This window comes from Watersipora subatra, chromosome 2 (genome assembly GCF_963576615.1).
Source record: "Watersipora subatra chromosome 2, tzWatSuba1.1, whole genome shotgun sequence".
Lineage (NCBI taxonomy): Eukaryota > Metazoa > Bryozoa > Gymnolaemata > Cheilostomatida > Watersiporidae > Watersipora > Watersipora subatra.
The window spans coordinates 21888641-21902079 of NC_088709.1; the positions used below are offsets into that span (position 1 = coordinate 21888641).

Genomic DNA, 13439 nt, shown 5'->3' on the forward strand with positions numbered 1-13439 from the left:
CATTAAATCCCTGTAACATAATTGTTATGAAAATAAATTATTTATTTTGTTAGGGCATCTACTGTATCTTTAACAGCTCAGCGCTAATTAGAGCTCCCAGACTGATTCACTCAATTACTAGCTTCAGAGCTCAAAGTTGTAACCATCGCAGCCCTAATCAAGTAATCTAAGTTCAACGAAGTCACAAGCTCAGCTCTAAGTAGAATTTAACATATGTAGTAGTTCCCTTCTCTAACTACAAGCCTAACATTTGAGAATAGTTTTACACAGTTACCAGCTCAGCTCTAGTTCAAGGGTAGCCTCTATTCAAATCCACATTGTTTACCAGTTCTGCTTGAAGAGCCGTTTCTTCGCTGTTGTACGACTTTCCATCTGTGAGTATGAGCAAAAGGTTCTTCACATCTGGTCTGTCTCCATGCTGAGGCGTAAACATTTCTTCTCTGGCTCGCTTCAGGGGAATATGGGTATTCGTTCCTCCTGTAAGTAAGAGCATCACATAAAGTCTAGACTCTAGAGTCTACAGTGGTATGTGAGTTATTTGCTTAGCGCTGCAAAGTGCAAAGCTGTAAAAGGTATGCCAACCTCCAATTTGCTTGATGTTAGCAATAGCATTTTCCAAGTCATTCTCGTTAGTGTTATCGTCCATGTAAAAGTCCACCCTGTCATTGTAACTAAAGGAGACAACTCCCAGCTGCACATGCTGTGGTCCAATCTTGAACGATGAGGCAAATCTAGAGTGAGAAAAGGTGTCAAAAATTAAGGATTCTACGTGCAAAAGGTACATCATCCAACTCAGTGAAGAACAAAAGATCTTCAACGCTGTTGTTTATCCAGTTAGGTATTTGACCTCTTGGTCTCAAAAGCAGCCTGGGATTTGTCTAGCATCAACCACCTCCTATTCCGCTGATATGAATTCTTATCGATTGAAACTCAGAACTAGAAAGGAGGGCATATTGTTAGATAACAATTCTTACACAACGTTGTATAATTTATGGTCATACAGTATTAGCTGTTTAAACCCTTCCTAGTACTAGAGTTTTCCTTTCAGCATAGCTACTAATTTACCAAAATTGTTCATCCTAAGAAATGAGTTTAGCGAAACTTCATTTATTTGATTTGTCCCACATTATTCGGATCACGATTAACTGAAAATTAGCATCGGCGGTGAATTTGACTCAGTTGGATGTTTTTTTTCAAGCTGAGCGAGCAATTCAGTTTGCATTTAAAACTGCAACAGTTTGCAGCATATTCATGTAAAAATTAAATAGAACTTTCCTTTTTCAGTTATACAAAAATTTATTGTTTAGTTAGCATAAATAGATACAAACATAACATGAGAAACACAAAAAACTAAATTGGTGGAGTTGTCAATACTTGGATTTTTGAAAATCCCAAGCTAGAGCACACAGATATTAGATGATATTATCCGGAAATTTGTTTATAAGCAATAAACTTATTATCTATCAGCAATATTTATTTAAAGTTAATAATTCTGATTGGTAGTGTATATCATTTCTATTATTCCGTTGAAATCAATTGTTGATAAAATGGGATCCAAACCAGAAGATATTTTCAAAATACAGATTATAATCTTTTGCATTAATTTGTAAGCAGCAAGTTCTACAAAAAAACTTCAAAAAAAATTTTAAAAAAATGAAACAGTAGATGAGATGTTACCTACAATTTAGGATAGATTGTACCAAATGTCTTTTTATGTTTATTATTACACATCCAATAAATATGTTTCTTTGTAAGATTTTAACCACTCAAGTTGTTCATAATCTTGCACTTTACATAATCCCTGAGGTGATTTTAAGTTATGACCCTTTGGCTATGATGCAAATAGTTAATCAATGCCACCAGTTTAAAAACAGACAAATTACATTTGAGAACCTTAAGATGTTTTAACCAGATAACCAGACCTGCAAACCAGATAACCAGACCTACTAACCAGATAACCAGACCTACTAACCAGATAACGGTGTACTAGTAGAATGCATCTCAACTAAAGCAAAGTTTTCATAGTGAAAAATGCCAGTTGAAAGATTAATTAAATAATTAATATAATTAATGCAACTAGTAATTAATTTATTAACACAATTACCATTTTATTTTCTAATATATGTTTCATCAATGCAGTTTATTGGCTGATAATTCTGTCATTCGAAAATTGAACAGGAAATACCATAAGTGAAATCAATTTGCCATTTTGCAAGATTTACTAAATCTTTATCATCTAAAAAAACTAATATGGGTCAAAATACTTTTTTGTAACCCTTAGGTATTTATACATATTATTTCTGTATATTAAGCCTGATAAAATATATTTACAGATCACGAATTATTCGAGAGAAGACAACCCTGAGTGATGGTTAGTAAACTCACCCTGACAGGAAGCGAATTTGCTGCTGATAAGGAGTAGGCTTTACACTGGTTGAAGAGTCGATTATGAAAACAATGTCAAGGACTTCTCCTTCTTCAGAACACGCTGCACAACAACAAACAAATAATAAAAAGCATCCTCGTTAATATGGAATTTTCCTCTAGGTGACAAACAGGATTTCTCACGAAGTGACAATCTGCACAGTTTTATTATCGACAATTTTATTCACAAATAAATCATTTTGAATGCATTTTCAAAAACACATTTAATATCATGCACATTGTATAAAATCAGAAAATTTTTATCTACTTAAAAGCAGGTACATCTCTATAGTATCAAATTAAAAAAATTTATTATTTGTTTTGAAATAATTTTATAGCCTAAAATAAAATGTATGCTGATCAAAAAGGGTAGTGTCTGGAAAATATGCTGCAAGCAATAGCTTCATTCTGTTTTATTATTAAATTGGGCTTAAATGCTTTCAACCTGATTATGCCCTCAGCCTACTTAAACGAGTGTTAGAAATCACCACAAAATAATAGGATCATACAAGATTATCTATAACATAAACATTATTGTTGGCAAAGGTATTGAGAAAGGTAAAAAGCTTTTAATAAAATCAGCAGGGTAAACTAAAGCTAAAGTCGGAAAAGTTGTGGCCAGATTTTGGCATCAAATTGACAACATATAGCCTTTACCAAAACAAGGTCCATAATCCATTGAGTCAAGGCTAGGATCAGCTAGGAGACTTGTGAGAAAGGCTCCTTTCAAAAAAATATAAATATAATCTGGGACATAACCAGCAGTCAGGCAAGGAATTATGGGATCAATATAAGGTACGAATGGAACACTGTAAATTTACTCTCGGTTTTTCAGGATTGTTGTTGTGACAAAACCGGCTATTCTATAACTCCATAAATACTTTACTTTGAATAGATTTTTTAATTTACAGCATTTGCTAGTGAAGGTATAGGCATTCTGTTGTCCACAAACAAGCCACAACTCAATGATCAAGTGCCATCAAAAACCATAAATATGGCAATATCTGCTGTAAACTTTTACAGGTGAGAAGTATGCAGTTTCAATTCAAATGGCTTTCATAAGTGTTGGTAATAGAAAAAACTCTCATAAGCTGAAGCTTTAAGCCTGTTACAAAGTTCTCAAGCTATGACGTGGTATCAGGTTAGTCTGAAACGGAGTTATCTGATCTTCATCAGATAACTCCGTGACATCATTAGACTAACTAGGGCTTTTGGAGTAAACTAGCTCCCTTTTTAAAACTAAAATTTTATTAAATAGCTCTAAGTTTTATTGTAAAATTAAAGCTTTGTTGTGTAGCCCTAGTTTTATTTTGGAAATGAGGTTTTGGTGCATAGCCCACCGTCATGTTTTAAAAAAAGAATATTGTACAGCTCGGTAAAATTGGAGTTGTGTTTGCGTATAACTATGCTATTAGCCATTGAATGTCAACGGTTTTTTGTAACCAGCATTTAGTTGTTTTTATAAAAAGACACAAATGGAACCACAATCAGTCACAAACTAAACGGTCTCAGCCATAATTAAACATGATAAATTGGTCATTGTACCTGCTGCCACTCTGCTATGTATTGCTATTAGTGACAGGTTTTAACTCTCCAGCATTCCAATAATATTATTGACCATTTAATGATCTAAAGCTACTTTAGAAAACAGCCAACACACTCAAAAACTGCTAGACAAATAGGCATGGAAAAGGGCAGCAGCATTACAGAAAATAGAAAGATGAAAATATTAGGAAGCGTTTAGGAAAAACTACCTGCTGGAGTTGGCTCCACGCTAACCACTGGAATCTTCACTCTGTCGACGAGAGTCCCATTCTCTTTGCCTCTCGTAACTCCTCTGACTCGGCAGTCAAAGACATTCAAACCTAAACTATCGACAGCCCCGCTGTACAGACTGACCAGCTTATTTGGGTCAGTGTCCTCCTCGGTGGAGGGCAACTCCTCGTTGGTTACAGGATTAACCCAGTACAGGCTGGCTGAATCGCGCAGGCGAGGCCAGGTACAGGTGAGAAGGAGTGGATCACCTGGTAAGCTGATGTTGCTTGGTGCACCAGAAATAATAGGATGAGGGAAGAGTTCATCTGAGAAAAGGTGAGAGAAAGCCTCACTAAAGCCTAATTGCCAGATGCTAGCTTTAGAAATTGTTGTGTATGCAGAAACTGCAAGCTAAGAAAAAGATGGAAAAGGCAGATAAAGCTCAAAGCTTCAAGAGAAACCCTTTGCAGTTCAGATATTTTATAAGCAAACAGAAACAGGCGAGATCTTATCTGTACTTTGGTAGATTTCTAACAGGCGTAGGCAACTACAAATCTGTTAAATTAACGTGATTATAGTACATACATCCAGTTGAAGATACTGGGCTTCAAAACGTCTAATGGTGTTTTTATGTCTCAATATTATATACTCTCAATGGAAGTATTTTGTTTTAGTCCACAATACTTAATGATAAATCAACTACTGTGCGGCGTTATCATTAGTAGCAATATATTTTAATTTGAAAAGTGAATAAAAAAACATCTAACTTTATCGGCAAACTTAACTAAAACAATTTTGCTCAAGCTCCTGAAGTATTTTTAACACCACTAAAACTAGCAGCATGTGAAGACGGTTTCAAAAATTATTATACATCTTTTATATATTTTGTATCATATCAAAATATTATAGTTTTCTGCTTTAAACTAAGTTATTACTCAATTTATGTACATCTTTTTTATTCTATGCTGTCAGCATTCTGTTAAAGATACTCACAAAAGTCAATAGAGTGACGAACAGAGATGTATTTGGTGCCGTAAGTGAGGCGACATTCATAGACAGCTTTTTCATCTGATGCCGACAGGTCAAAGGTGTTCATGATGTAGTCACCATCAATATACTGAGACTGATCAAGAACTCTGCCCTCAAGATACCATTCCTAAGGATGCACAAGCCTGATGAGTTAGTATAAGTTGTGGAAGGAAAACTCCAAAACATTCTAGAAATGTTTTAAACAGAAAACGCAGTATGGCCGTCAATTGAAAAATGATGAATACAAAGTGCTATATATCAATTTACTTTACTTTCTAGTTCAGAGTTTTAATCTAAGAGTTAATATTACTGGGAAAAGAAGTGGTTGATGATGGAAAACGTGTAATTAATTACATCAAAGAAGTTTATAATTAAAAGGCTGCGTATTTTAATAACTGTTGAACAGTATATAAGATAAAAAAATTTCCTTTGACACTGTTCATTAGTTGAACTCTTATCACGCTCTATTCTGATTGCTGTTTGTTCATTTTTGCACTTAAAACCTGCTTCTAAGAATTCCCAGAAAAAAATGGTCAAGCTCAAACAAATATCAATTTTATCAAAGCTGAATCTTCTTCTATAGACACTGCAACTTGTCAGATGCTAAGAATATTTAATATGAATAAATATGCCAGTAAAATGAGGAAAAAAATGATAAAAAAATGTGTTGCGCGCATTATTTAAAGCTTGTTGCACTAAATTTAAAATCATGAAGTCTCAGAACTAAAAAAAGAATATTTTTGAGTTATCAGTCTCTAGACAAACAAAGACAGTTTAGGTGACTTACTTACTTACAGGGGACTTACTTCTGATTTTGAAAGACTTGAAAAATGTTAAAATGTTTCTTACTTTCGTAAAAGTTTGTGAGTGAGTCAAAATACATGAATGTTAATTACAACACAATTAAAAAGTATTTTGTTGTTTATATTGTATTTGATTTAAAACTTTACTGGTAAGTGGATTCACTCTTACTGGTTTGGCGCAGTGAATTACAATTTGAGGTAAATTAGTTGCAGTGAAACTACGTAATAGACATCCATTTCCCAAAGCTCATTATTTTAAATTAGTTTATTAATTCCTTAGAATTTATCTATTGTTCGCCTAAAACTGCTGGTCTTTCTAGAATACTCTATTATTTGTTACATTATGTACTAACCAAACTCATTTCAATATTGCCATTGTGCCTAACTCGGCAGATAAGGGTTGTCTGATCGTCCTTCCAAACCGGCGTGGGAATTTGGTCTATTTCGGGTGTGTCTGGGCCTACAAAAAGCATTATTAGAGTTGTTGATAAGTATTCATAGTTTCCTAAAATCCGGTGTTTTATCCTTTGGCCCCCAAAACGTTTGGGTTGTGTATTCTTATATAAACTACTAGTTGTCAGTGTCTAGCCTCTCAAACATATCTGTATTGAAGCTCCAGAGGTAATAAAATCATCGCCTAAATCATCGACTAGCCTTATAAAACGCCTCTATGAAAATTGGCTAATAGAGACATACACGACATTTTCTGCGGCACGCCGTCTTACATACCTGTGTGTGGTGGCCCTAAGGGCTTTTACTGCTACATTTTACAATTAGGGGTCTCTGCTATTATAGGTCTCCCAAATCTCATTATTGCATCGTGAAACATCTCCATTGTCCCTTGGAAGTGATTTGCTGGCTATACAAGTCTGTATGTGGTACTATCATGTTTACAAATGGTCTACTTCTGTTTCATATATGTATGCACATCAAAGATTCAAATTTCGATACACTCAATTAAAAACAACATTTTGCATGTGACCTTACATTGACCTTGCATTATTCTTCACCATTTCTGTCTGATAATATACACTTTGAAGTTACTAGTGCAGATAAACAGCAAAATGCATTCTTAGCAGGGCCACAGAAGAATACAAGTTGCTCCATCAATACCTTTGATGCCTTTAGTATAATATGCAGATACAGAGAGGTCAGCAGGAGGAAACCTCATCCTACACTCAAGATGACCTTGACCTTCTCGAGCAACAAAGTCATACTCGTTGATCACATAGCCATCCATGATCCTCTGAGTCCTGTCCACTAGCCTGTCACCCTCGTACCAAAAAAGCTCCGTATACTGAGAGGTGCCTCGTGACGCGCAAACCAACTTCACCGCAGTCCCCTCAACCAAAGAGTCAGTGGAAGGTCCTCCAGTTATTGTTGGGTTGCCTGGCAACTCTTCAAATAAATAAATGGTTGCGGATTTGTACTTCACACTGAACCTTAAATATTAAGCACTCGGAAAACTGAAAACCATGAGAAGTATTTGTTTCAGCATTACCAGTCTAAACGACTCTTTTCCCAATGTTCTGCCCAAATGTATATAGCTGTGTAAGCTGCGACGCAGAAGAGATAAATATTTTTAGTGGTGATTGCATCATTGTTAACAGAGTTTCATAGTTTTTTTATGATGGTTCTATAGTTTATGTATTTTTTGTGGGTTTAAATTATAAAACTAGCTAGGAAAGTATTTTTGTGTCACGATTGGGTAGCGTATAAAACTACTAACAACAAATAACATAAAGTGAATTATGCTCTATGCTAGTAGAACAAAAACTGTAATATTAGCATTTAAATACTATGTCCATGCTTCAAGCGCGACAGGTCATGCCCTCTACAGTAGTAATTGAATGAATTGTCTATCTAGAAAGCTGAATGTCCGTTTGGATTGGTCAATGGGGCAGAAACGTTTGAACAAGCCAATCATCCGTATTCGCATCATACAACAGATGTACAGACGGTCTCCTACTTACGAACGAGTTACGTTCCGAGCGATCGTTCGTAAGGTGAATTCGTTCGTAAGTTGCTTCAGTGCTATATTTTGTATTATAATTTATGTTTAAGACCTACATAAGTATATTGAAGGTTTATATAAGTATGTTTAAGGCTTGTATAAGTAACCTGTTTTGGTTTGTACTTAAAAAATATTCAATAAAATGGAGAGAATACTGTGGTGGACGCCGGCCATGACACTGCATTTCTTATTTATTGTATGTGTTGTCCTTTTTATTATATCGTTGTTTTAATCGTTATGCTATCACTTATCGTTGTTGTCTTATTTTTTTGTATGTGTTGTCCTTTTATTATATCGTTATTTCACTCGTTTTGCTATTGTTATATCTGATATCTCGTCATAACACTATCACTTATCGTCACTTATATTGTTGTCATACCAGCCGCTAGCAGTCCTATTTATTCACCTTGTTAGCCGGTGTTCCTATCGTTTGCCGTCAGCCGGAACGGTTGATTTTATTGTATATAAAGGAGCGCGCTCATTTAGTTGAGCAGAGCAGATAGCCGTACGCTCTTTGGCTAGTGAAATTTTCTTCGCCAATAAAAAGCTAAATGAAACTACACGCACACTCTTCTCTTTATTTATTAGTCTAGATCGTACCAAGCAAAGGCCGGCAAATTCCTTTACAACACGTTCTTTGCACACTGGAGATACGTTCACGCACTTATGCACTGCAACGAACTGGGCAGAGGAAGGTACTGTAGAGCTGGGTGGTGCTTCCGAGTAGTGCCTCTTTCTGCCGCTAATACATCGGTAATACCGTCGGTATTAGCGGCGGACATACACGCAGACCTGTTCGTATGTACCATTGTTCATAACTCGAATGTTCGTAAGTAGGGGACCGTCTGTATGTGTGTTATCCTAATATTCACATTCAAGTCTTATCAGTGTTTCATTGATATCGCAAGCGAACAGAGCCCTGTTAATAATGCTATACACACATGTAATGCCCGATTCGTCAGAAGAATTGCCTTCTCTTTGTCTCAAAATATTTAATCGGCACATCGGTTTTCTAGAGACAAAATTTATATTCTCGCACATTTACAGCTTTTTCAAATTTCTGCCGCCAGTAGATAGTAAGTGAAAACGTAGAGATAAAAAATTACTTATATGTAAACTATTGCAGAGGAAGCTTGTTTTAAAGGTCACATTTATATTTAAAATACCGCAGCTTTGAAGTATGTTATGTAGTGCTGACACAGTTTGAGATTTAGATAACATTACCTAGCGCTGAAATGGTTCAAGATTTACATACCATTACCTAGTGCTGAAGCAGCTATATATTTGGATTACACTATCTAGTGCTGATTAGCTAGATATCTAGATTTCAAAACCTAGTGCTGAAACAGATTTGGCTAACATTACTTAGTGCTGAAACAGTTATAAATTTAGATACCATTACCTAGTGCTGAAACAATTATAAATTTACAGTAGATAACATTACCTAGTGATGAAACAGTTATAAATTTAGATAACATTACCTCGTGCTGAAACAGTTATAAATTTAGATAAAATTACCTAGCGCTGAAACAGTTATAAATTTAGATAACTTTATCTAGTGCTGAAACAGAGTTTTGAATAACATTACCTAGTGCTGAAACAGTTAGCAATTTGAATATATTACCTAGTGCTGAAACAGAGATATGGATAACATTACCTAGTGCTGAAACAGAGATATGGATAACATTACCTAGTGCTGAAACAGAGATATGGATAACATTACCTAGTACTGAAACAGAGATATGGATAATATTACCTAGTACTGAAACAGAGATATGGATAACATTACCTACTACTGAAACAGAGATATGGATAATATTACCTAGTGCTGAAACAGAGATATGGATAACATTACCTAGTGCTGAAACAGAGATATGGATAACATTACCTAGTACTGAAACAGAGATATGGATAACATTACCTAGTACTGAAACAGAGATATGGATAATATTACCTAGTACTAAAACAGAGATATGGATAACATTACCTAGTGCTGAAACAGAGATATGGATAACATTACCTAGTACTGAAACAGAGATATAGATAACATTACCTAGTACTGAAACAGAGATATGGATAACATTACCTAGTACTGAAACAGAGATATGGATAATATTACCTAGTACTGAAACAGAGATATAGATAACATTACCTAGTGCTGAAACAGAGACTTAGATAATATTACCTAGTACTGAAACAGAGATATAGATAATATTACCTAGTGCTGAAACAGAGATATAGATAATATTACCTAGTGCTGAAACGACTACAGACTCTGATAGCTGTAGGTTAGTAAGCGAGAAGTCTAGCCTGCATTCCAGATTAGTTTTGCCAGAGCTTGGGACGGTGTAATCGTACACATTTGTTACATAACCGTCATCAATGTTGTAGCTACTATCCACTACGAGATCATCGATGTACCATCGAATGCTAGTGAATGGTGAAGTGCTTCGAGACCGACAGATTAGCTTCAGCACAGTTCCTGGAACTTGGGCACTACTTGATGCCCCAGTTATTGTTAGTGGACCAGGCTCCTCTAAAGCATGGGAACACAAGCTATGAGGCAAAAGTAATGTAATAAAAGTTATAGTATTAGTTTAGCAAGTAGAGAGATTACTAAATGTTAGCTACGATCAAGCTCTAGGTTCAGTATATAGCAACGGAAGCAGACATGGAATATCTTTTGGACCACCCTCATCATGCCATAATACTTGTTGTATGATGCCTCTTTGATTGTTTCAGGCTATTTTCAATGGCTATAGATTAATTGTATTGCTTTCAACTATATTGAGCAAAAGAGTCACAATATTTATTGACAGCAATTAAGAATTTTGTTTATATTTTTATGACGATGATACGAACTTACAGCTAAATCTTGTCCGATTTAATATATTTAATAAAGCCTGATTTTATCTTCTAGGTTCTCAGAGCCGAGCTAGCCTATGAAAGGTGCGCTAATTAAATTTTTTAAAGTTTTTATCAAGAGAAGAGATTTTTGTTACCAGTTTTGAAAATAAAAGTTTTTTACCTAATACAAGTTAATATTGCAAACGTTTACAAACAAGTCATATTGATTAGGATCATGTACTAATTGGTAACATCATTTTCCTGTTTAACAAAACTACAAATGAGTATTATAGCTTACCCTTATGCCTAAAATCATTGTGGGCTTTTACTAGAAAAGGCGTATGTTTTATATTGTCATAACTGTGAAACAAATGCTAATAGATTAAAAGCATGTCATCTAGATCTTTACTCAATTTAAACTTTTTCTAGGAGTGCTACAAACTGTAACTAGTGAGGAACACAAAAAGATAAATAAGGCAAAAACTGAACTTTAAACTTGGAACTTTTGAACAGAAATAAGGTTAATAAGAACTCCTTCGTTTTGAGCTTAGGAAAAGGCAGCAGGCACAATCATGGTGACAGCACTACAGTTTAAGTTATGTGTTAGATATTGTTAATATGGGGAATATAATAGAGGATATTCCACACCAGTTGCTAACCTTGCACTCTGACGTCTGCACGCGCAGACATTTCCAAAGCCGCTGGAGCATATGTTAGCCGGCATTCTAAACTTGCAACACCACTAGGAGGGGCGAGCAGGTCGTATTCATTAATAACATAGTCTTCTGAAAAGTAGTAGCTACTATCTACTTGCACACCATCGCTATACCAGACCAACTGGGTATCATTGGCTGTGCCAAGTGACCTACAGATGGCCTGGACTAAGGAACCCGGTCTAACTCGCTCAGATGGTACTCCAGAAATTTCTGGTGAACCAGGAAGTCCTGTAAAGAAAGCGTTGGTTAGGGAAACGTAAAACAAGCTCAAAGATAAACAGCTTCACCAGGTCTAACGAGAGAAATAAGTAAAGTGAGGCAGCTGACTCTCTGTGTTAAGTTAACTATGTAAGAGTTACGGTAAGCTGAAAGTTATATAAAATGATAAAAAGAAAAAGAAAGCATTTAGTAACTAAAAATCTGTGTTTTTTAGATAAGATTAGAAACTACAATGCTCAAAACGAAGATTTCCAAAGCAAAAATAAATCACTTCTGGTGTGCTCAGTTTTACCATCAAGCAGTCATAAATACCTAATAAACGATATCCATTTAATAATACTCACTGACCAAGTTCACACTAAAAACTTGCTACTTTAGCAGAAGAATATTTTAAATATCACGCTTTTTGAACAATTTTTGAACAACAATTTTGAATTATAAATAATGATTCAGTTCAGATTGGGTCACTTAATCATGTGGTATAGTAATGACTGAATGCCCGAGGTTGTATAAAAAAGAAATAATTACCCAATGAATTTGAGTAACTTAAGCTAGTAATTTAAGCTATTTTAAATCTTTACTATAATAAGAGCCATGTCTGTCCATCTGAAGCCAGCTTGTGCTTATAAGTGTGCTTATAATCATTACATTACATATCATGATCTCTCATGCAATCATGATGTTCAAGCGTGCTTGTATTAACCAATAGTATTTTTCCAAGCGCTTTAAGCATGCATATTTTAACCGGTGTAATAACTATGTGCACAATTATTCATTAGTATGATCATTTAGGTGCGTAGTGTAATGGATAGTAAGCATGTCTGCAGAACTACAGCTTCCGAGTATAATTCCAGTGCGAAGCGAATTTGTCCTTCCTAAAACTTTATCACTTTGACTGGACAGACGAACGAAAGACAGACAGACATTCCCATTTATATATAGATGATAAAGTGTTTTTCTATTTTATAAGCTGCTAATTACTAACCAAGTGGAACAATATTAGCAAAGGCTGACTCTCTAATGTTCAGGGGCTGGTGCTCTAGCCTGCACTCCAAAGGAGAGGGATCTCCTATGGTAGTCATATAGTCATACCGATTGATGACATAGCCATCCTGAGTGCTATAACTACTGTCTAGCTCTCTGCCATTTTTAAACCAGATAAGTCTTGTAGACACCGACGTTCCCAAAGATTGGCACGTAAGATTGACTCTCATACCAAACCCTATGGGTGTTTTAGGAACACCGGTTATCGCTGGCGTACCTGGTCTACCTAGCGGAAGAACAAAACAACATTAAACCAGAAAGCACGAAACATCAATTAGAAGAAGCAGTTAAGGAAAGTCAAGGTCACCATGGTCAAACCAACCAGATTCTTTGTTGAACACATTGAAATCGTGTAAAATAGTTTTCATCTCACTAGCGTTATAAAAATTCAATACAGTCACCAAAACACCGCCAAATTTAAGATAAGGTATTTATTTTTATGTGTTAAATATGATCGTTCGGAGTCAGCCATCAATGGGGTCTGCCAAAGAGTGATCAGATCTGAATGATCACCTTTAAATGACCAGGTGATTCTTATGACAATTTTGTAAAATAAATACTTTGTAAAAAATACTAGTTTTGTTTACA

At 35.3% G+C, this 13439-nt stretch overlaps 1 protein-coding gene across 1 annotated transcript in view; it reads right to left on the bottom strand.

The window, feature by feature from the left end:
• Positions 1-13439, bottom strand: part of LOC137386820 (hemicentin-1-like) — a 63843-nt gene that overhangs the window by 19399 nt on the left and 31005 nt on the right. The window contains exons 17-25 of the mRNA XM_068072974.1: positions 12793-13077; positions 11532-11816; positions 7125-7409; positions 6365-6471; positions 5173-5335; positions 4179-4505; positions 2386-2488; positions 583-731; positions 326-477 (exon numbers count right to left, since the gene is read on the bottom strand). Of these exons, the coding sequence (XP_067929075.1) occupies positions 326-477; positions 583-731; positions 2386-2488; positions 4179-4505; positions 5173-5335; positions 6365-6471; positions 7125-7409; positions 11532-11816; positions 12793-13077 (1856 nt within the window). The remainder of the gene's footprint in view (positions 1-325; positions 478-582; positions 732-2385; positions 2489-4178; positions 4506-5172; positions 5336-6364; positions 6472-7124; positions 7410-11531; positions 11817-12792; positions 13078-13439) is intronic.